The sequence below is a fragment of the Musca autumnalis genome, unplaced genomic scaffold, assembly GCF_047663935.1.
Source record: "Musca autumnalis isolate F117 unplaced genomic scaffold, ASM4766393v1 scaffold_2, whole genome shotgun sequence".
Taxonomy (NCBI): Eukaryota; Metazoa; Arthropoda; class Insecta; order Diptera; family Muscidae; genus Musca; species Musca autumnalis.
In genome coordinates, this window is record NW_027411755.1 from 2,949,177 (window position 1) to 2,974,442 (window position 25,266).

The following is a 25,266-nucleotide window of genomic DNA, read 5'->3' on the forward strand; positions in this document are numbered from 1 at the left end:
GATTTTCTCGGATTGTCACATCCGCAACCACAACAATTAAACTTCGGTGAGATTTTGGAAGTGTGTGAATCTTAGGAATTGCTCTGAACTCGCCCATGTGATGGTCTCCGACAGGTCGCCTACAGAATACGAGACTCCAGCGCAATCTCCCCAACAGCAACCGCACACGCAGCACTTAACACCTGTCGTTGCTGTTCCATGATTGGCATTTGCATGCATGGTAAGATCGAGGAAATAGTGGACTTTGTGAGCCGGAATAATTTCAAGGGCGCGACGATGCAGGAAACCAAGCTTAACAAAAACTGTGTTGTGTCGGTTACAACGTAATTATCACATCAGAAGTGGAGGAACGGGACTAGTTTCCCTGTCGCAGAAGTGTGGTCAGTATAGATCGATCTCGTATGAACCTAGCTCTAATGACAGTTAGACGTGGAACTGTCGAGGTATAGTTGACTAAAGTATACAACCATCTGATTAAAAGCTGTCTCCAGGTTATATACCCAACATTAGCTCGCTTTAGAAGGCCATAACCAACTGGCCTTAGGGGAATTTTATGTTCATCATGAGTTGTGGCATTCGGTCCTAGCTATACTTTTGCCATACACGCAGAGAAAAAAAATATGATTGATCCAACAATATTCGAAGAGCAAAATATGTATTGTAAAGATATTGTTAAATTCCAAATGTAGTATTGTGATTCCAACAATTGGGTTTTGTTAAATCCAAAAATTGTTTTTGTCAACTGGACCATAGTTCTCTCTTTTCTTCGACAATTTTTTCTCTTCTCTCGCTATTCGATGCCGTGTTGAAAAAAACAATTATGGTGAGTTTTGTTTGTATGACATGATGCCTTTATCTTTGTTTTTGTGTGTATGTATACCAACAAGGAGACTCTTGTTTTTATTTGTTTCTGTTTTGTTTCATTCTTTTATCTTCATTGAGCTTTGAGGTTTGGTGTTATGGTGTTTAATTATTCCTTATGTTGTGGTGGGTGCTTGTGGCTTTTTGTTTGTCTTTGTTGTGAGCCAATGCAGCAAACCATGTATTGTGTTCATCAATGATTGCAATATTATACGCGACATTTATATCCAAGTTATGCGAAAAGTGTATATGAGAAGTATAAACACTCAAATCAAAAATGTCTGGGATGGTTTTCTGGGTTGACAATACTTTTTGTAAACAAAATTAGATTATGATAGTTCCTACAATTGGTATTGTTAACGATTTTTACAATATTGCGGAAATTCGAAAGTTGTTTTTGTTTTCTATGTTTGGAACAAAAGATGGTATTTTTGGATTTGGATTACAATGTTTGAACAAAACAAATACATTTTTGGAACCAAAACAGATATTTTTGTTCCAACAAAAGCGAAAAATATTTTTTCTCTGCGTGTAGTTCCCCACATATAACTAACCATCGTGTCCTCCGGTCTGAAAAATTACGCCACCTAGCAATCCGTCATTTCTCTTGGGTCAAACCATCCATCCCCACATAACTTTGTCCATCTGCAGACCGCCCGATTTCAACACCTCTGAACGACACACTTTCATTAATCATCGGAAAGCTAATTAGTCTAATTTCAGCGAGTTCACCAACCACCGCATCGGAGAACTGCCCAACGCCTCTGATGTTCGGGTAGCTGAAAGGATGTTCCGAAACTTCCACACAGTTGCAGCCCTTCGCTATATGCCGTAGTGAGATCAAATTTCAGGACAGAGGCGGTGGTTCTTCTAGTAAAAGAGTGTTGTGGACTTTGTCGAGCCAACCCAAGTGACCTCAGAGCTAGGGAGCTGACACTGGAAGTTAATAGGTTGGTCGCTAAGCACAAGCAGAATGCTTAAGTCACTCTCGAATCCTGTAAAGAAGGAAATTAGGACCTCAGTCACGTTTAGCGAAGTTACGCTGACTGATTCGAAGAGGCGCGCAAGTTATTTTAATCGACAATATGTCGAGCACACCAGCTGTGACAAGGCAAAGAGAAGAGTACTGCTTCGCATTATAAATTTTCCTAGCTAGGAAAAACCACAACAATTTGCAATGGATGATGTTGCAAATGCCACTAGGAACGCTAAATCATCCAAAGCGTTAGGCCCTGACATTATTTTATGGTAAGGTTGAAGAAGTTGAATGTGTCGGGAGTTGAATTTCCATAAAAAAGGTTCTCAACCTCTCGCTAGCCAATTACATCATGATCGAAGTTTGGAAAATGAGCAGGGTGGTCTCGGGTACTTTCCTTAATGTCGTTTGTGAAAGGCAGAACTCCCAATTCATCAGCGCAAGGAGTCTACGGCAACTCTTTTAACCAGATGGACTGCCAGATGACTGGCAAATGGTAACAGAATTCCGACCACTAACTACCTCAAAATTTTAGTGGTTACATGTGACAGCACGTTCACGTCGTACGCGCATGCCGCAGCTACAAGCGACAAGTTAAGATGTAGGAACAAGGCCCTCAAATCCCTAGACAGCAGCACAGGGGTTGCACACAAACTTTGAAACTTTGTTGACGACTTATAACACTATCGGTCGGTCTGTGGTAAGCTATGCGACGCCAGTGTGGTCCTCAAACATAATTATTATGCGATGGAAGAATATTCAAACCTGTCAGAACGACGCACACTGGTCCCAACCTGCGACAAAAATCGAAAAATCGATATTAGCGAATCTCTGAGATAATTCAGCAAATTGTCTCTAAACATATTATATTTTAATATTCCAGCACTGTTCTTGTAATTTGTAACGGTATTTAACAAAACAAAACAGAAGAAATTGACATTTACGTATAATCTCTTAAAAACTTTAAAAACATCAGTAAGGTTGTGACTTCTTACAAGTCAAGTAACACAACATTGAAAGGATAAATTTATTTTTTTCGAAATGAAAGTTTTAATACAAGGTTTTCTAATTACTTTTACATAAAAATTTGTACACATTATTCGCATAAAATGTGCTGGAAATCAATTTTTTTTTATAATACTTTTTTGTGGATTATTTTTCCAAGTCCCAAAAATTTAAGTTGAGTTTTACTAACTTCGCCATCCTTCGCCACTCTCCAAATTTTTTGAAGAATGTTCGAAATAGTGTCAAGTTTACAAAAAAATTGGTTCCAGCTGCATATATTTGCATTTCCCTGTGTGACATTAAAAATACTGACGATGCCTCTGGTCGTTTCAGTGAACATGCTGTATTACTGTATTCTCAGTTTCTTCTTTGTTTTGTGTTTTAATTGTTTGTTTTGGTTTTTTCTTTAAAGATTTAGACATTTTTGTTTTGGGATCTACTTATGAGTGTATTTTTTTACATTTGTATATTTTTGATATATGTATGATGCTACATATAATATGAAAAACAAGTAAAAATGTAAAGTTCGGTCGAACCGAACTTTATTATATCCCCTACCATGAAATATTCTGACCTCAAATGGAATAATTTGTTTCCTTTCCTGTCCACGATACCAGTCGGAGCACTTTTTTGACCACTAAGAACTCCAAATAGCAAATTACAACCAATTCGAACCGAAAATTTAGATAAAAACCTCAAAATAACTGAAATAGGGAGGTACCGTAATATGAGGACTATACCGAAACCTGGACCTAAGACCACAATTTTTTGCGCAGAAGGTTTTTGATCATTGAGAACTCCAAATGGAAATTACAACCAATTCGTGCCGAAAATGCTGATAAAATCTTCAAAAAAAACCTGAAATCGGGAGGTATCGTAATATGAGAGCTATATCGAAACCTTGACCTAATACCACAATTTTTGGCGCAAAAGATTTTTGATCATTGGGAACCCCAAATACCAAAGTACAGCCAATTAGTGCCGAACATGTTCAGGAAAAGCTTCAAAATACCTGAAATCGGATGGTACCGCTACATTGGGGCTATAGGAAAAACTGGACCCATATTGATGATTTTTTGGCTAAAGTATTTTTTACTTATTTTTAGCATATACTGAAAATATCAGATTGATCCGACGATTATAAATATTTTTGTCGCACCTTCCCATACAAGTGGGACCACTGTGCGACGCCCTGAGAACTGCAACAGATTACCAACTCATGTCATCAGTGGACCATCTGCATGAGAAAACCAGTACGCAACACAAAGGCTTCCTCCAGTATCAGTACGGTAGGGTGTTAGGGTGAGAGTCATCTTAATCATGGTGGAAAGGACTCCCCCATCAAGGCATGTCAGAAGGTATTTACAAAATCTGGAGAGAGGTCCAACGATAATTTGTTTAATTATTAACTGCCCTGCCAAGCGTACTTCACTAACTCCAGTAGATTTGTGGTTACAACCAATAGAAGCAGTCACATTTACAAACCTCCACAGAGTCACTTTTAGCAAGAAAACGAATATACAAACGTATCATATGCTGCTACAACAACGACAAGAACTGTCTCATCACAGTTGGTGAAGGAATGTAATGAACAACATTCTAAGTTAGGGTGTCTGACTTTGGACTTGTTGGTATCGAAAAATCAGATGAACTAGTCAGAGCCCGATCCTCTTCTAACGAATTCCTAAAAGAGCGAGTTCCATTTCCAACAGGAGTTGTTAAAACTATATATCTTCAATTATGATCTATCACAAGCAGGAGCCAGAGTGGATATGAGTGCTACCGGCCGCTAGTCTATGGGAAACAATGTAAAGCGTGACAATGAAGTGAGTAAGAAAAGGAAACGGACAAACACCTTCTCTGTCCCTGTCCTGTTCAAATGCAACGGAAACATTGAGTTGTAGGACTCCCGGACATAAAGCTTTTGAGATTTCTGCCTTTATCAGCCTGGATATAACCGCTAATCATCAAAACGTAGTAATAACCATAAGAGAACTGGTATTGGTATCAATATTATTAAATAACTCGGAAAATGCTTCATAATTTCAGCCCAAACTTCAAAAATCTCTTCAATTTTTCTCTCCGTGTATAATAACTTTTTTAATTTAACTTGACAGTACAATTCAACACAGTTGGTTTTCATAGTTATTCATCACACACACAGACAAGCTAGAGCTAGCGTTTGCTGCTATTTTACATTTTCGTTAGTTATTTTTTTTTTTTTTTGTTTTTTGTTTTATTTTTTTGATTTGTTTTACAACTTACCCTCAATGTTACGTTGACCGTGCAAACAGAATACCGAGGATCTTGGTTTTGCTGCGTCTGGATTATTGTTATTATTGTTGCCAGTTGTTGTGGGGAACGTGTGATTTGTGGCATTAGCTGTGGTCGTCGTTGTAGTAGTAGCTGAACCATAACCAGTGTTCCGCTCTTTGAAATCACTGAAATTGGAAGAATGACAAAAACAATCCCTCAATAAAAAATATAGCGGTAACAACAACAAAAAACACAAATAAAATGTCAATTGCAACACTTGTATACCTACATTTAGGCGAATCATCAAAACTAATAAATGTTGAAGTATACTTTTAGGCGTGCACATAAAAATATTGTAAACTAAGCGACAAAATTATTATAAACGAGATTTTTTAATTGCTTTATGGGAAGCACTTGGTTAGGCTGATATTTCGTTGCCAAAAGAATAATTAAAAAGTTGTAGGGTTTTTTTTTATTTCAAAAATGGCTTATTTTCTATAGAATAAAAATTTAAATTTCTTATTTTCCAATATTATATAGTTTCAACCCTGTTCTTCGAAATTCTGTTCAAGTTAATTTTGTGGTAAAAGTTTATAATTTCAATTGTGCTAAATGCCAAACCAAAAAACGAAAAACTTATTCCAATAAATGTTCATTTGCAGTTCCTTCGCCAAAGAATTCTTAAAAAAATTGTCGCATTTTCATGTTGATGGTGAAATTAGCACATCACAATTGTAAACAAGTTTCGAAATTTTCTTGGCCTCGTTCTCTTAAATTGGCTGGAATTTCTTCGGCACAAAAACTACTTGGAACTATGTGTTTATGTAGACAACCAACCATCCAATCCTATGTTGCTGGGTAGCATAGGAAAAAGGACTCCAATGAAATTTCGAAAAAAAGAAATCCAAAGTTGTTTGGCATAAAACTTTTGCATAAGTAAAGGAAATACGATGACGATGTCTAGAGATACAAACAAAAACTGCAACCAAATATGTATTGCAAATAAAAGTTTTTGGTTTGCACTCTAACCTAGAACTGTAGCCCCCCTTTTGCCAATGCCGCAAAAAAATATAGAAAATTGCAATTTTGTTCCCTTGAAAGATGTTATTTGTCAATCTATATTTGTTATCGATCGATTTGCAGCTCTTTGAGAAATTCCGAAAAAAGCATGTTGGTTTCAAATTTGCCATTAATTCAGGAATGTTGTAGTGACAACAAAAACAAACAACAACGAATTTCATCTGCTATGTAAATATCTTATTTATAAGCATTTCAGGTGAAATCTCACACCAGTCATGTATCAAGTTTCATGGCATGGCACGGCACAGCAATGGCGAATAAAATCTTCATGAAAACACAGCAAACACAGAAATTGTTTGTTCTAAATGTACCTAGCTTGAATATCCTTGAATCACTTGGAGATGAAGAAGACGAAGACGAAAAACGAAATCAACCCATTTTGCCATGGTTTATTCCCTATGGCTCAAGTCGGTAACATACCTCTACAGAAATTGAAGAGAAAAAATGAAATGTCATGGATAAGATATGTCGTTTTGCCTGTCTGCACTGCAGCTTTTTGGCCTTGAACGTTATTTTGTTGAGCCCTCGTGTAGGTAATGCATCATTTGATGCGCCATGAAACACCTCCGAGGTGCCACCGATAACGCCGTTTTCCTTTATATTGGAAAAATGAAAAGAATTACGGAAAATACATACATACATATGTATGTGAAGATTGTCGGAAAATAGGATGTAATGAAGATGCTGTTTATAAAATCTGCATTATGTCACAGACACCAAAGAACGGTTCGGATTTATGTCGACATGTGGAAAATCAGGTTTGTCTCGGATACTCTATTATCTTACTTTTACGCACGGAATTGAACTTGATTTCACTTGAGCTTGTAAACACTTACAGTGACAAACTCAAAGGGTCTGTGAATAGAATAAAAATTTTCAGCCCTAGCTGATAAATTGTATCCGAGAACGGTATTTATAGTGTAGTAATTTAAGCGAATAATAATGGGATCCGTGCATTTCGGTCAAATAGGATATTAATTGAGTAGGTTTGGCAGAGCATTTGAAAAGGTGCAGTCCGTCGAGCGGGCCTTGACATATAGACAGCTACACCATCCCGAAAGTACATTGTTGAGCCAGAGCCAAATAAAGGTAATTTGTCGTGGCATCTGACAATCCTCACTTGTGATAGATATGGGGTGTAGTCCGAGGACCACATTCGCACGATTTATGATATCTGTGACTGTATCTTGTGTTGAACTAATCCTTCTAGATCAGAAAATTCCATTCTGACATGCCTGGGTGTGGGGGTCCTATCCACCATATGGTGATTAGGATCGCTCTCACTGTAACACCCGAGAAAGTAATGCAATGAGAGTATGATATTGTGTTTCTGTACTATATTTTGTCTCCTCATGTAGATGGTCCACTGAAGACATGAGGAGGCACCCTGTTGCAGTTCTTAGGGCTGCAATCTGACAGGTTTGAATGTTTTTCCATCGCGTTCCACTTGTGTCCATGTTCTTTGTTTGCATCCCATATGCTGCCGGCTAGGGACTTGAAAACCATGAACCTACATCTCAATCTCAGCTTTTTGCAGATAGCTGTGGCATGCGCGGATGACGTTAACATGCTATCGAATGCGATTCCTAGAATATTAGGATAGTTAATAGTCGACGTACTGCTACCATTTCTCACCTCCGTTGTTCATGTGGTCAACACAGTGACCGTAGATCATGAGAGGTACCTGACGCCAATATTTTACAATAATCCGCATACGTTACGATCTAAATGACGGATATATCAACCCACTTTGGGAAACTCCCCGTTTCACTCTACTTGGCGTGTGCTTCTTATTCCTGAATTCTACATACGACTGGCGTCTACTCATATAATTGACTATCCAACTTTCAAGCCTGAGCCTGAGGGTTGTCTGCTCAAGTCCTCAAACAGCGTGGACTGTTTGACAGTATCAAAGGCTTTCGAGGCTATAAACACTGTCCTACACACGACTAATATGTGCCAAGACAAAAGCTGGCATCGTTGCTGCCTTCAGTAGTAGGACCACCACGCCCATTTTCCTGACTTCAGCTTTACCATGAAGATACCAGCAGGGACTAACGCTTTGGATGATTTAGCGTTCCTTATGGCATTTACAACATCATCCATTGTAAATTGTGGGGGATCCTCATCGGAGGGAAAATGTATAATGCGACGTAGTACTATTCTCTTCGTACTGTCACTCCCGGGGTGCTGGACAATCAAAATAACTTGCACACCTCTTCGCATCAGTCAGCATAACGTCGCCAATCGTGACTGTGGTCATATCTTCCTTTTTCTCAGATTCGAGAGCGAATTTACCCTTGCCCAAAATTCACTTATTCCGGCTCCAATGTTGCAACTCTTCAGATGATTTTAGATGCAGCCACTTGTTTCGCTTATGCTCACCCACTAACCTGTTAACTTCTAGTGCCAGCTCCCTGATTCTGGGGTAAGCTCGTTAGCTCATAATTTGATAATCCCGCCGCATCTGCTGTGAAATTTTATCTCAGAGGTGACGAATTCTGAAGATCTGCTGATGGAGACAAATATGGGAAGATGGTCTGAATCAAGAAAAACGACGGGTTGCCAGGTGGCGTAATTTGTCAAACCAGGTGACACGATGGTAATATCTAATGAGCTGTACTACTCTCCGCTTATTCTGGTAGGGGGCCCTTATTGACCGTGCAAAACGTAGAGTTAAATATCTGCTCAGTCAGCACTATAGCCCTCTGGTCATTGCCGAGGACCGAATGCCAAAATTCAGACCAGTCGGTTATGGCCAAAAGCTGGCTAATGTTGGTCCTATAACCTGGTGTACGGATATTTACCTCGGCAAATATACACTTGACTGCCACCCCCATACATTCCATGTACGGGTCATTAGAGCCAGGCTCAAGCGAGATAGGCCTGTATTGATGAGTGCAATAGGGAAGCTAATCTCCCACCTTCTGGTGCGATCTTTCCTTAGTACTTTGTAACCATCACAACGCATAAGATGCAGTTGTATTTGAACTTGGTTTGGACTCATGAAATCCACTATTTCCTTTATCTTACCACGGAGTCCATTGTAATTAACTTCCAAAAAAGCTGCATTTTCAGGGATTGGAACAGAAACGGCTGGTGAAAGTGCTACGTGTGCGTATGTTATTGGAGGGGATGCGGAGGTGATTCGTTTTCTGACGACGCCTCACAGGTGCTGTGTTCACATAGTTCCAGTCGTAGTACCTCACCTCTTTTGTTTCTTAAAATGTAATGGACCATTTTTTTTTTTGTTTCTCCCATTATCTCAGTTAATTGTCAATGCTAATTTTGGCCTTTCCTAACATTTTCTTACTACGGTGCATACTAATATTTTTTCTAGTTTTTCACATGTCTTCTTCATCTTTGCCTATGTGTTTGTTTATTGTAGCGTTTTCCTCGTGTTGGAAAAAGGATTTTTATTTGATCTCACTTTTCTCGTATAGAGTTTGCGGCACATTTGAATCGTAAATCCTCTAGGTTACAGATTTTAAGACTTTGAACTTTATATACATTCGAAGAAATTGAAAAAGAAACAGCACAGAACAAAGAAGCAAACAGAAAGAGTTTTGTTTTCGCGAGCATGTTTTATGGTGGATTAGAGCATTGAGCTTTTGAAAGGAGTCGATGAGAAAATGTCGTTAAGGTAAAAAAGTAAAACTAAACATGGAATGTCATGGGAATGTCACACATTATTTCATTAAACTTAACAAGGACGATTTTGATGCTTGACAATTATCAATTAAGAAACACCAAGAAGAACAAGACTTCGAATTAAATTTATTTTTTCTGAAAACTTCTGTCACTTGTTAAGCTTTCCAGGAAGATTAGTCCACTTTTTCATTAAAATTCATAGTTCAAATTTGCAAAAAAATATAACTTTTGCTCTTTCTCCATCCATATTAATTGCCTCAATTCTCTCTTCTTTATTCGTTTGCTGCATACCAACAAAAGCAAATGTAAAGATTATTTCCAAAGTACCGGTTAAGAAAAAAACTTAAGCTGATTTCTAATTAAAGTCATATTCCAAAAAACAAAACCCAATACAAATACAAAACTCCAAAAGAGAAAAATAAAAAAACAAATTTCAGCAGAATGAAAAGTTGACGAAAAATGTTCATTAAAATACAGTAGCAACGTTTTTAGCCTCAACCTCCTTCCCGCTTTCAAAAAAATTAATGCATATTGATGTACAAAGGCAGTTGCCATCAACATCAAACAAAATAAGTATTGCCCAGGCATCAACTTGACTGCCACAAAACCACGCTGATCTGAATAAAACAAAAAAAAAACGACCAACCAACCAACTTCCTTCGAAAAATACAAAAACGACAGATTTGAAATTTTCCACAGTCGACATAATGTCATGTGCACTCTTGCTATAGTTATGCTGCATAGACGAAGTAAAAAAGCGATTTGAGATCTTAACACCAAGTTTTTATTGCCGCCACTTTCCATTTTTTTTTTTGTTGGTTGAGACAAACTCGTCTGTGCTCTGCTGTCATTGCTGTTGTGATTAATATTAAGTTTAAATTAGTTTTTCGTATTTTGTTTCTTCCTTCAATCCTTCAGTGGAAATTTTTGAATCCTTCACAGTTGGTATTTTAAGGAGCACACGTTTGCCATGCATCCATGCACATTAACTAACCAACCGCCTCCCAAAAGGAAAAAAATTACAACCAAATTATTCCAAGAAAATGATTAAAATTAACAACTGCAACTGTAAATTTTAAGAGAGAAGAAGAAGAAAGAACTTTGAGATTGCGAATGCGAAATTTGCATGCCCTGCACGACGAATACGAGGCAAATAAAATATATTGGATTTATTTCTTAAATAGTTGAATTAGGAAGCAAAATTGTATACCAGCATTGTCTACCAGGATTTTTTCTTTCGTCCCGGATTGACCCGTAACCATAGTGTTTCGGCCAGTGGCTGCCAACCCACAATTAAAGTTATGCTTCTACGTAAGTTTAAATGCTGCTACAACAACAACCAGGATTTTTAAATAGGATCCCTTTGTGATTTTACCGATTTTTGTCGGTAACCAAAAAATGAGTTAGGGAATACCACTAATGAAGTTAACATTCCGCCGATACTTCAAAACGATTGATCACCGTCTTAAAGGAAATTTAGAGTTTGTCCGTGACATACGTTGCCAATGCCGGGAGAGTGGCATAAATTCCCAAGGCATGGAAGCCAAGTCACTTGTTATCGAATGCCTATAGACCAAATAGCCTTTTTACTGAATACAATCGAAAGATTGCTGGACTTGAAAACATAAATGATGACCTCTCTAGAAATTCTTAGAATGATTATGTAAAAGGGAAGTTGACTGAGGGCATGGAGGATTCGACTCACACCTTAGCTGCCTTTCTTGATATAGAAGGAACTTTTAAAAATGTGAATCCACTATTGTACAGCCTAACGAATTGGATTGATGACATGCTGGAAACCAGACTTATCAATTTCAATATTAGGGAGAGTTCTGCAAGAAAGTCAATCACCCGAGCCACCACATAGCGAGGAGTTCTATCGCCATTACTGTGGCTTCTGGTAGTGAATCGGATACTCAAGGAGTTTGACAAAATAAGGAATAAGGGTAGTTGCCTACGTATGTATACGTTGTCTGAAGTAATGCAAGTTGACCATCTCGTCGGGTACACCTTAACGGCCTTGGTGTGAATACAGCCAAAACAGAGTTGGTACTATTCACCAGAAAAATAAATATTGGTGACTTTGTGCCCACAGTAATAAGCGTTTCTACAGAAGCGAAGTACCTAGGTATGGTGCTCGACCATCGACTAAAATGTAAAGGAAATGTTGTAACGTGACCGATACATATTACCTATATTATATTATCGGTTACTTTTTTTTGGTTTTATATTGGCCAACTTAATGTAAACCCCACCCTAACGTACTATGGTAATTCCCGTTAAAGACGTACTTGCCATTGATATAAGCGCATCACGAAATATAGAATCTTATTTGACAAACGATATTATAGAATTATTTTAATTCGGTGTAAAGAAATGTGAACTCTTTTCAAGCTGTGGGGAAACAATTCTCAATCACTTTATTTCACCCACTAGCTAAATTTTTCGGTTTTTGGCACCAAGTATCGTCAAGTGCTGGATGATTTGTGGCAGTGTCCGGAGTCGGAAAATTTTGTACAAAACCCAAAGCCTTGTTTTCTGCGATTCGTTCGCTTCCGCGATTAGTTCGCTTCCAGCGATTCGTTCGCTTCCGCGATTTGTTCGCTTCCTGCGATTCGTTCGCCTCCGCGATTAGCTCGCTTCCTGCGATTCGTTCACTTCGAACTGACTCAATATCTTCTCTTCACCTAGCCGAGTGTCACCAACCCGAGCACAATTGACGGAGACACCAAGACGAGGGCCATCAATCCGATTGCCGAAGCCAAGGGTAATCAGCACGCCTATTAGAACCGACTATATCGAGCCGAGTGCCTCCAACCCAACTCCTAAGGCCGAGGGGCATCAACACAAGTACCCCGAGACAAGTGTTGTCCACAAAACTACATCAAGCCGAGAGCAGTCAACACGGCTATTACAGCCGAGCATCATCAATATGACGAGTGCCGTCATCACACCTACTATAACCAACCCGCTTCCACCCGGCAATACGAGCCGAGTCCCCCACCTTTACGAGAACCAATAATTCTACTGGCCAACTCCTGTCATCCGAACACCGTCGGGCCGAATGCCACCACTGTGCCAACTTCAGACGATCACGCCAAAGCCACTGAAGACAATAGCCTGCGACGTCCACCATACGAAACCACCCTGTCGAGACGAATAGTCGTATCAAATTAATAAATAAGTCTACACGAATACCCACATATTTCTCATAATTTAGGCACCAAGATAAGTTATAATAAAGAAATACATCATCATAACTCGTGTTTTCCCTTAAGGTTTTGTGGGTCCTTGAGCTGAACTTACCTCATTCCTAGTAAAAATCCTCGTTATAATCTGAGGAACGCACGAAGAGAGACTTGATTGCGCTATATTCCTGCAATAACTCCATAGGCTAAAGCTGGGATCCCAAACTACATGCCCTAAGTAATAATTCGTACCTGCCCAAGCTAGCTACTGTGTCAATGTCAACAGGTTTCATTACTGGAACAATTAAAAGCTCTCTCCAGGTGGCCCATAATGATGTTCTGAATACTCAGCCACAGGTTTTGTAACTTCAATGTCAGGCATCAAGAGGTGCTTTGAAGCTCAGAGAGCTAAACTTGTGGCATTGCACACAGCTTGGGTATGCTAACGTTTTGAAATGGATATTTAGCCAAGTTGGGCTAAATGGCAGATGGCGCGATTACATGGAGTGGACTTCGACACACCAGATGTAATTAACCAGGATATGAATTAGTGCGTTGAGGGAATTCCAATCCCGGATAGCCTAGCAATTTTCACCGATGCGTCGAAGATGGAAAAAATAACAGGACCTGGCGTATACTGTAAGGAACGAAATATCAGACGCTGATACAAACTTCACGACAACTGTAGCATTTTCTAGGCAGAAGTTTTTGCAGGTTTGAGAGCTCTAGCGCCATTGGGTGGGGATGACAGCATTTGCAGGTGGAGTGTTCTCGGTATACACATACTGGTAGACATGAGGACCACCACAAGGCATAAAGGTTATTTGCCATTTAATCTAAAATTGTTCAAAACTGCAGATTTGTTTTAAAAAAAACTTGTGGATGGGTCGTTAAATTTAATGAGGTACCAGGGGATTGCAATGTTGAGCAAGACGTTATTCTCAGTCTTCTGACTTACAAGTAGAACACTGTGTCCAGCCATTGTTCTGCTTCTTTCTCCACAAACTCAAAATGTTTTACTTTCAGAAAACCGCAAGGATCTGGCAGAACCGACCTGGATGTACGTTATAGAAGTCAATCTGAGGACGTAGAACTACATCACTACCCTCACTTAGCAAGTTAGAGATTAAGATTGCTGTAAGGGTCATTAATGGCCACTGTCATATAAGATCTATAACGTGCAAGTTGGAGGGCAACAATATTGAGCACTGCCGGCTCTCCGAAGACGAGGGAAAGACTGAAACGATCGAATACCAACTCGCCAGTGTCCTGTCCGAAAAACACAGACACATCTCTTTCTCTCTCTCTCTCTTACTTATCTTTCATAGAACCCGCGTTTCTGGTAAGTTACTGCAGGATCCTCAAATGACGGTGGGCGGGTCTTATTAGATCTACTTAGTTTCAGTCAAAATCTCGTACCAATCTCTTCTCTATTTTTCATTGTCTGTTCTATCCACTTCCCCCTTCTCCATTCCCGTTTCCCCTTTTCCTTTCTTTTCCCCTAATCACCGAATGGAAAGGCTCTTTCTAATTTTAACTGAGGACCACCACAAAGCTTTGCGAAAATACTTATTTTGAACGTATAGAGCTGTCGAAAGTTGCCTTATAGTCGAAGTCAAGATGGTAAGTATCGATTTGCTTGTATTGAGTCTTCACCAAAATTTTCCTTAAGGTGAAAACCTGGTCAATAGTGAATTTGTCAGGTTCAAATCCATATTCACATGACCCAATATATTGAATTGATCACAGACTTTAGTTGTGAGGATACTGTCTTATCAATTTCTGTCACATGATGCTACCTAGCTGTTGCTTTCGCCTATCAGCATGTAGCCTCCTGCCTTGATCCGCTTGGCTAACAAGCTATCGGCTGATGCGGTCTTATTATTCTGACTTGGCGTATACATTCAATGCTACCATCTCGGATTTATTCTGTGGTGTCGTTGTCATCGCTACTGCGGGATACAATCAGCTCATTCTAAGCATGTATACGTATCACCACAGCCACCATGTTGATGTTTTGCTTTTTTGCAGAATTTCGGACTTCATTCTCACTCCTGTATACCTCGATTTTTCACACTTCCGCTTTCCAATTTTTTGCTTTTTATTATTTATTTATTTTTTTTTTCATTTATTTATTTATCACATGTTGCTCTGCACTAGACTTTCTCTGTAATAAGTCTGGACATCCCAGGTATATTTTCGGAGATTATGGTCCTTACACATTTCCGTGGGTCAAATAGGGCGATTCATTTGAGTCAATGACATATAACGTTCTTATAGCTGAGTTGGATGTTCAAGGAGCGTCAAAGTCTCGCAAAGTAAGCCCCAAAACCATCGGTACTTGGACATTTACTCCCGAATCTCTGCCTTACTAGTTCCTTAAACTTAATAGACTGCACTCTTTTTTTATAAAAATGATCATGTGTATGACTTTTTAAAATTTTTTTCTCAAAAATGATTTCCTGTAGTGAGAATGTATGAACTTTTGCCTATTAGTGTCTAAAATAACATTCGATGAAATAAAAAAAATGTTCTCAAAATATTATTTCCTGTGTCATGATGCCTATTAATGACTAAAATAACTTTTATTCCATTTGAATTTTAAAAAAGGCCCCACACAAAGCACTTTTAATTTTTATGATATATGAAATAAAGTTATAAATAATATAAAATTATATATGTGATATAGTACGATGATAAAATTAGTGAGAAACAAACGGTCATGCCATTTTTGTTATGTCGTGTGCCCCTATACCTAGTTGTCAGTTAAATATCTACTCACAGTGACTTTAAAAAATTGTCAAAAGTTCTGAAAAATTAGAACTTTAAAAGCTTTTTGTGCGAAAGCTTTTTTGATCGAATCACTTTATAATTAAGATTTTATGCAATCTTAGGTAAAAACTTATCAAAATATCATACAGGGATACGAGGTTGTAAAAAAGTCCTAACCCTAGTGTATTATTACTTCCTCATCATAATTGTTGCTGGTGTAGGGTGTTCAAGAAGGAAAAAAAAATTCACAAGAATAAAAAATACGAGCACTGATTGTGTCAAGCCAAGATAAACAGAAGCCAATCGATTTTATTTTTTTTTCGTCAGAATAAAAAAATATATTTTCCCTCCTTTCGCTCTATCCCCTCTCTTCACCCTACATTCTTCGCAGTAATCTCTTCTACGAATTCCTCGTAATATTGTTAATTGCAACAACAACAACTTAGACAATGTATAACAGCCATGCACGCGTCTTTACGAAAAAGTTAACTACAACTCTCTTTCCCATAGAAAACCCCAAAATAGCATTCTCTTCTTGTGCACCATTGATGTATAACAATAAATGAAATTATGAAGCAGAAAAGAAGGAGGTTTTGGCCTCCCTAATGTATGCTAATTACAATTAACGCCAAGTTTTGCTTCTCCGTTTTTGGCCTAGAGTAAATGCAACAAAATGAATGAAAATTAAAAAAGGGAAAATGAAAATGACAGAAGCCTAGGAAAAAAACTTTGTTTTCATTTTTTCTTAACGTTTTCTTTTAGCCAATACAAAGTTTGTGTTGACGCCACCATGCACGTGATATTCTTGAAAAGATTAAGCTCCAAGAGACAAACCCGTTGTGGGTGTGACAACATCAGGCAAAGTCTACACAGTAAGGCAACAATGGTACACTTGTATGGTGCACTTTGACTCCACACTTTTGCACAGACAATCGGAAGCAATGTCATGGAAAGAATTCAATGAAGGAACTTACAGCCTGGTTTACCATTTCGATAAGAAAATGAAAAAGAACGAGAACAGTCCCAAGTAAGTGTCCAGTATAAACGTTTCCCAAGAGAATTTTGAGGCCCTATAGGCCACAGGGAGTCAAGGATGACGAAAAAAGAAAACAAACAAAAATATCAATATTTATTATTTTCTTCATGAGAAATAAAAGCGTCACTTTTCCTGCAGAAAATAATTTTTATTGTGAAAAACAATATTTGTATGGTACGTGAAAAATGACTTCTATTAACAAAAAAAATATGAAAGAATATCTTCCCATTGTCGATAGCTCCACTGTTCATCTCCCCCGATACAATCCAACTGCCTTTTATACACGTAATCATTTTTAATTGTCGACACTGCACTGGGTGTAGGTCGTCCCCTGCAAGTGACATCAATTTGCAAAAAGACAACAAAAACTAAGCCTTTCAAGGCAAGGAACAATAGGACTTTATCACTCCTAGTTACTGTTTGCTTTTTGTGTCTGTAAGGAAACATCACGTGTAGTAACTATCTGCAAGGAAGTCTTGGACTGCAACAGCTACCATTCACTCAGTCATCCAGCCAAATGACTCAAGGAATAGAATGCACACAAAAAAGAGCAAAGTGAAAAAAGTATGAGAAATTGTTAAGCGTTTTTGATTGACATAATCCAACTTTCAAGGGATTTGCAACTGAAGAAAAGCGCACAAGGCAAAGAAACGCTAGGACATTGACAACAACGGCAAATGCAACGATTGTAGCATGCCGAAAGTTAATCAAAGCGCATTGAACGACGCATAATAAACACAAACCAACCCTCTCGCCAAACAAAAACAAGATAAATCTATAGTTTAGATAAGTGTGCAACACAGCGAAAGTGCAGAATGGGGGAAGATTTAACGAAAGCAAAATGTAAACATCCTTGTTTGAGAAATTTAACTGCAATACTTGACACGCTATACAAAAACATTCAAAAGACACCAACCAACTAACCGCCAGCCATTATCAATACTTTTGGGGGCGAAGAAGCCACTGCAGTTTCAAACGTCACATTACCACAACTGTTGTGCCACGAAAAATTCCACGAACATGGCCAACCATAATGGTTTCCTCAACACTTCCCGTTGTCATCATTGCCCTCATCTTCGTCAGTGTCCCCTGAATAAACCCAAAATAAAGTAAAGGAAGAAATTAAAACAAATTTTCATTTCATCAACGAGTAAACAACAAGTCAAATAAGCAACGCGGTATTGGCCGGGTAAGCAACCAACAAGTCAAGAACTCACTCGCTCACTCTGTCACTTCCAAAGCCAATTGATGACAGTATTGATGGCATCGGCAAACTGTTGTGGCTCCATGGCATCCAGTGCACCACAACACACCCCATCACCACCTACCATTTAAAACCCGGCACATTCATTTCTTTCAACCTCAAGCCCAAACCTCAGAGACCGCATAATTATGATGACAAAAGTTACGAGATGGATTGAAAGACGAATAACGGGGAATGCAAATGCACACACACAGAGATAAAATAAAGGGACAGCAGCAGAACGCCAATGTAGCCCAATGAAATTTGTTGCCAAACGAAGAGAAGTGACTTGTCAAAGACGGAGTTTGGTTAAATTTATGTTGGAGAAATATTTATATTGTGATTTACTTCAACTGATGGCCACCACTGGGAATTTGGGGGGATCATATCAAATGTTGCAATTATAAAGGCGTTGAAGTTGCTGCGGTGTTTGTGGTTATGAAACACAAAGAATTAATCAAATCAAATGGTTAACTATAAAATCCATTGACGGGGTGACAGTGACATTCTGTTGCATTCAAAAATTCGATAAAGCGCTTTAAACGAAACGTCAAGAATTAATTTCGTTTATTTTTTAATGATTTGTTTTTGTTTCTTTTTTATTAATTAGTGTAGAAAAGATATAACAGATTCTACAATTGGTCGCTAAGAAATTTTTAATAATCTGCAGAATCTGCAAGAATCTACCAATTTTTACTACGATAACAATTTTTCCTTTGTGTTTTAAAAAAAAATAGCAAAAATTAGTAAATTAGTAAGTTCTGGAACATACATATTATTTAAAAAAAAACTTTTCTAGCTTCTTCTTCCTAATAAGGAGCCTATGATAACACCCCTGGTGTAATGAGCTTAAAAGTGCCTCCTAGCATGATCACTTAGGAAGATGATACAAGTTCGAAATAAATTCTCGATTAGTTGACAAAGACGAAGACTAATGATGCTGACCAAAGTTGCCATTTTAGAGATCATGGCTTAGGTCTAATAAATAGGATGTCCGGACCCGAACGAAAATCTGTAATTTACGCACAGTCAACAACACCCACATCAAAGCCGCAACTATAAGCGAAAAACTATATTACAGCTGCCATGAAATAAGGCGTGGTTCAGATTCAGATTAGACAGATACGAACCACTTACGGCAATTCGGGTAAATGCTAAATTCTAAAAAAGTCTTCTTAGTTCCAAATTGGAACTCTTTATCCCAACTGTCTGAAATTGAGTGGTTTAACAATCGTCGAATAATTGTTAGGGTTTATCTCAACGAAGTCTTGAAGTCACGACTCTCTCAGTGTAGCGCGGTCATACTAACCATTGTACTGTGGTCCCAACCACGGCTGCCAGTTCGGTCGGACCTACCTACAATAGTTAATTTCCTTTCCTGTCCACAATATCAAGCGGAGACGTTGACCACTGAGAACCCCATAACTAAATTTCAGCCAATTTAGGCCGAATATGTAGATAGAAACTTCAAAGAACCTGAAATCTGACGGTACCGCTATATGGGGGCTCGACAAAAACCTGGACCTATGTCCACACTTTTTGGTGTGGAAGTTTCCTGATCAATGAGAACTCCAAATACATAATTGCAGCCGATTCGGGTCGAAAATGTAGACAAAAAATTCAATATACCTAAAATCGTGAGGTACCGTTAAATGGAGGCTATACCAAAACATGCACCTATGTCTACAATTTTTGGTGCAGGAGGTTTGTGACTACTGAGAACCCCAAACACCAAATTATAGCCAATTCGGAAAAGAAATGTAGGTAAAAGCTTTAAAATGCCTGAAATCGGATGGTACTTCTATAAAAGGGCTATAGGAAAAACTAGATCCATATTTTTGGCTAAAGTATTTTTTACTTATTTTAAGCATTTACTGAAAAAAACAAATCGATCCAACGATAAGAAATATTTTGTGTATTTTGCATTGTGACACTTTGGAACTTAAGGGTCACTAGAAAATTTTAAACAAATTTTAAATTATTTTATTGGCTCATTTTAAAGTAAAGTAAAGAATAGAATCAATCCATCGAAAAAAATTATCTGAGATATGAACATTTATTGTGTGTTTGTATGTAGCGTAGAAGCTAACAAGTAAAAAAGTATCAACCAGCTTTGACGACAGAGATATACCCTCAGCCTATGTGAATTGAAGCTTTCATCTACAGACAGATCGAATACCGGTTACAAAACCAAAATCCTTTTCCCCAAAAATTAAGTATTAAGGAGGGCTTCAGAATTTTTGTGGTTCTTTTAAGACATTACATCTTGTCGACAAAAATGTGGATTAGGATTAATGCTCAAAGGTGTTGCGGAGGAGGTACATACAGGAATTAATCGACATAGTCAGTTTTGGAAGTGGATCTTATTTTGGGAATCATTTCTTTTCGATATATATCGTGCCCACTAGTTATTTCAGTTGGACACCGTATAACTTAGAGCGTTTGGACCACTATGTCAGGAAGCATGGACTTGTCCGCGAAGAGCATAATATCGCTGTAAACAGGACCACAACGAGTAACATCAGTATAAATTTCCAAAGGATCTTCGAACACTTCGAGCACTTAAGGAAGAGACCGATTTAAGCCATTTTCGAATATGGACAAAAGATTGGGAGATCCAAAGTTTGGACCAAATCGGTTGCTCCCTTCAACAGGTATAGAGTGTACCATTTAAGTGACATTTTTTTAAATTTTTGATAAACTAAGTTTGGAAAAAATGAGGCCAAAGTTGGACCAAATCGGTTGATCTGTTCGAGAGTTATAGTCCAACTACGAAGGCCAAATTTTTATCCGTTCGAGAGTTATCGTGCGCTCCAGCCAGCTAGACAGACATTTCTATATCGACTCCAAATTGTCTGAAACGGATTTCGTCCAAAACACATTATTTCGAAGAGGCACATTTTGCCCGTATGAAAGTGTATATTAGGGCTATAACCAAAAAAATACCACCACATAGCCGTGTAGAGCATGGAAATCTATTATGAAACACGGTGTCAATTTTTCTCTATCGCGAAAAAAGTTTCCGCACCAAATGCATTGAAGTTCTGCAATGCATTTTTTAATTTTATCTGTCATAACAACATATTTGCTTTTCATTAAAATTTTTATTTTTTTGTAATCTAATTTAAAATCATTATCAAAGCGTTCTGGACCAATTTCTTCTCAAATCGCGCCATTTCGGACCACATTAGGATTTTTTACACTATTGCAATTTTTGGTTTTTCTTTATAAACTCGTGAATTTTATGTTTATATTTTTTTAACCTATCGGACCAGGGAATATGGGGTCATTTGAAACGAATTCGCGAAAGTTACAGGCTGTTTTTGTTGACTTTGCTTGTGAGAATCGTATTTGTTTTCTACAAAAATACAACACCAGTACCATGTGGGGAATTTTGTCCTAATAATGAAAACGCGTTTCTAAGACCGATTCTGTGAAAAAAGTTCCCGCACCGGCCGTGATTACTAAAACCCTTTTGATATTTTTTCTACTTAAAATTTTAAATTTGTTTTGTTTGAATAAATATTTATAGAAAAAAAATACAATTCTCACAGGCAAAGTCAACAAAAACAGTCTGTAACTTTCGCGAATTAGTTGCAAATGACCCCATATTCTCTTGTCCGATAGGTTAAAAAAATATAAACATAAAATTCACTAGTTTATAAAGAAAAACCAAAAAGTGCAGTAGTGTCAAAAAATCCTAATATGATCCGAAATGCCGCGATTTGAGAACAAATTGGTCCAGAACGCTTTGATAATGATTTTAAATTAGATTACAAAAAAATAAAAATTTTAATGAAAAGCAAATATGTTGTTATGACAGATAAAATTAAAAAATGCATTACAGAACTTCAATGCATTTGGTGCGGAAACTTTTTTCGCGGTAGAGAAAAATTTGCGCCGTATTTCATTATAGTTTTTCATGCTCTACACGGCTATGTGGTGGTATTTTTGATATTTGCAAAAAAGTGCAAAAAGTTATATCCCTAGTGTATATACCCTAGTTAGCATAAAAGCTGAGGGTATAAAAACGTGTTTTTCTCGAAATTGCATCTTTGAAAGCGGTGCCCACTGTAGCTCGAAAACGAATGATCTGATCTTCGTATATTTTTGTGGGATTAGTATACAAACAAATAATTAATTTTTAATTAATTAATTTAATTAATTTTTTGTCGAATTTATGGCCGAAAAACTACTCATTTTTTCGATAAAATTGAAATATTGACTTTGAAACTTCATCATTTTGTAAAAATATGATATTTTTAATTACGTTTCGCTTAAGGACAAGATCATTAAGTTCTTAATGATCCCACAAAAATATATTATGATCGGTTTATTCGTTTTCGAGCTACAGTGAGCACAGCAAACTGCTTTAGTAAAAACAGCGTTTCGCAGGCGGGTACTTATCAGAAAACTATTCAAGATTTTTCCAACAGAAAAAAATCCGAAGGTAGCTTAAGTTGTGACATTTTTCGATGAAAGAAAAAACATCTTCTAAAAAGTTTGGTAGATTTCTTTTAAAAAAATCATGAAAAGTGACTCTTTTGGCGCTCAATAAGTGACCATAACTCCTTAACACTTTGCATCTATCAGGGGGATCCTCACTGTTAGCATACTTTTCAGTTCAATTCAGCTATGGAAAAAACCAAACGAAGCTTCACATGGTAGTTTTACATTTCTAAGCGAAAAAATTTTAATTAGTTAATTTTATAATTCTTCTATAATGCTATAATTCTTCTACGTCAGTATATTCTGAAATAAACATTTCCAACGTACATAATAATAACAAGGGAAGACTTCTCTCATATCAAAGAGTGTGGTCCGATTACATTTTTATCTCAATGATATGAGATCTTCTTCATATCCCCGAGATCAAACTGCGTATCCATGATTGTAGGACATCACTAATTGAGAAGTTGATGCCACCGTGGTGCAATAGTATGCACACCCGCCTTGCACGCTAAAGGTCGTGGGTTCGAATTCCAGGCCAGCCAATATCAAATTTTCAACGGTGGCAAAAAACGCCCTTAGTGACGTTGGCTTCATTTCTTAAGTATTTCAGCCATGTAAAACTTTTCAACAAGAGGTGTCTTAGGACACGCCGTTTGAACTTGACAATAAACAGTAGGTCCCATATCATTGAGGTAATATGAATCGGGGTGCGCTCATTGATATGAGAGAAGTCTCCCTTGTCACATCTGGGATGTTTGTGGAACAATTATTATTTGTCTCTCCGAGTTTCGAAACCATAACATTGTGTCTGCACGGCGGGTATTCTATCAATATACCAGGCGAAATTCCCACGATATTCGCAGGTTAAATTCCATGTTCCATTGGTAGCAAGTGCTTCAGAAATTCGCAAAACCTTTGTCAGACAATTCTCTACAAATGAAATAAATTATGTTATCCCTTAAACGCATTTTACACTTGCATTTAAAACAGGTGTTTTGGGAATTTACGTCATTTATGTGACAGATATTCTATGGAATTGACAACTTAAATGACGCATGTTTTATAAAACACGTTAGATGTAAAAGGCGCTTTACACCATTTTCACATGTAATTCGAATAATTTCAGTTGTAATTCGAAGCATTTCACTTGCAATTTGAGAATTCCAATTGAATTTCGAATTATTTCATTTGTAATTTGAAAATTTCATTTGGAATTCGAATTATTTCATTTGTAATTTGAGAATTCCATTTGATATTCGAATTATTTCATTTGTAATTTGAATTTTTTCATTTGTAATTCGAATTATTTCATTTGTAATTCGAATTGTTCCATTTATAATTTGAATTTTCTTCATTTGAAATTTCAAATGAAAAAATTCGATTTACAAATAGAAAAATTCAAATTACAAATGGAAAAATTCGAATTACAAATGAAATAATTCGAATATCAAATGGAATTCTCAAATTACAAATGAAATAATTCGAAATTCAATTGGAATTCTCAAATTACAAGTGAAATGTTTCGAATTTCAAATGAAATAATCAAATTACAACTGAAATTCTTCGAATTACGTGTGAAAATGGTGTAGTCAATAATCCGAAATATATGACAAATGTCATAACAAGACTCAAATTCAATCGGCATAATATTGTTGAATGAAACTACTTTCCTACGAACTCTCACTGGCAGCAGGGTTTGATTATCAATTTATTCATAACACATGGTTTCATGTCAGATAGGTATACAAGGTCATTGGATCTTAAATACTTACATTATTATTGGGGTATCCTCCTTCTTCGGCATGATGATGATTATATATTTATATTCCAACAATCAGGACTCACGATCTTTTGATAACAAGCACAAAATAAAGTTAGAACGCGTCAAACTCCGAAACTTTCACTTGAAGACGAAAACAAAGGCACTCAAATTTACCAACCGTCCATGTGGACAAGGAAAGAAATTAGGCACACGACACCAACAAGAAGTTGTCGACTAATTTAGTGGTAACGCGCGCGTATCTCTCTCGAGAAGTCACGAGTAAACAAAGATCAACAAATGCTCAAATTTTTGAGAGGGCTGTGTGGTTTTCTTTTCGTTAGATTTTTTTCTTTGAATTATTTTTAATTTTGTTTTTGGATTATTTCTTTAAGAAAAAGCACGATTTCACTGATATTAACTGGGAACCGGCAGGCAGGCTGCAGCTGTTGAGACCAGTAGTAGTGGTGTTACGATAACAGATTCCAACTGAATGACTTTTGAAGACTGAGGATTTCTTTCATATGTTTTTGAAAAGTTTCTGAGTTGACGTGCCGTCTCCTACATTCATAAATGAATGTCTATGAAGAAAAAAACAGTAAAACACAAACAACAACAATAATTATAACGAAGACGAATTAGCAGCAGATAAGAATAAAGAACTAACTGCCTGCTTGGCTTGCCTGGCTGCTGCTGAGAGATAGTGATTACAACAGCATCAACAACAACATGAATAACGTAAATCAACGAAGTTGTTTGTTTATCCGCATGAACGTCAAAATAAAATATATAACACAACAAGTACATATAAAGATTAAAGAGAGCATTTGTGGTGAGAAGTGCAATGCTAATACAAGAGACGTTGAAATCATCATCACCCCGAACTGGACGAAGAAGATCAAAATGAAAAAAAAAAAAACAAACAGATCATAATATGAATGTAATAAAAGTAAAATAATCAAATAGAGGATAAATAAGAAATAACTA

The 25,266-nt window shown here is 37.3% G+C and overlaps 1 protein-coding gene across 1 annotated transcript in view; it reads right to left on the minus strand.

Annotated features, from left to right (window-relative positions):
- ZnT35C (solute carrier family 30 member 3) overlaps positions 1-25,005 on the minus strand; it is a 159,282-nt gene extending 134,277 nt beyond the window's left edge. The window contains exons 1-2 of the mRNA XM_073966539.1: positions 24,293-25,005; positions 5,108-5,283 (exon numbers count right to left, since the gene is read on the minus strand). Coding sequence (XP_073822640.1) covers positions 5,108-5,283; positions 24,293-24,324 — 208 coding nt within the window. The 5' untranslated portion in view covers positions 24,325-25,005. The remainder of the gene's footprint in view (positions 1-5,107; positions 5,284-24,292) is intronic.
- Positions 25,006-25,266: the final 261 nt, after the last annotated feature.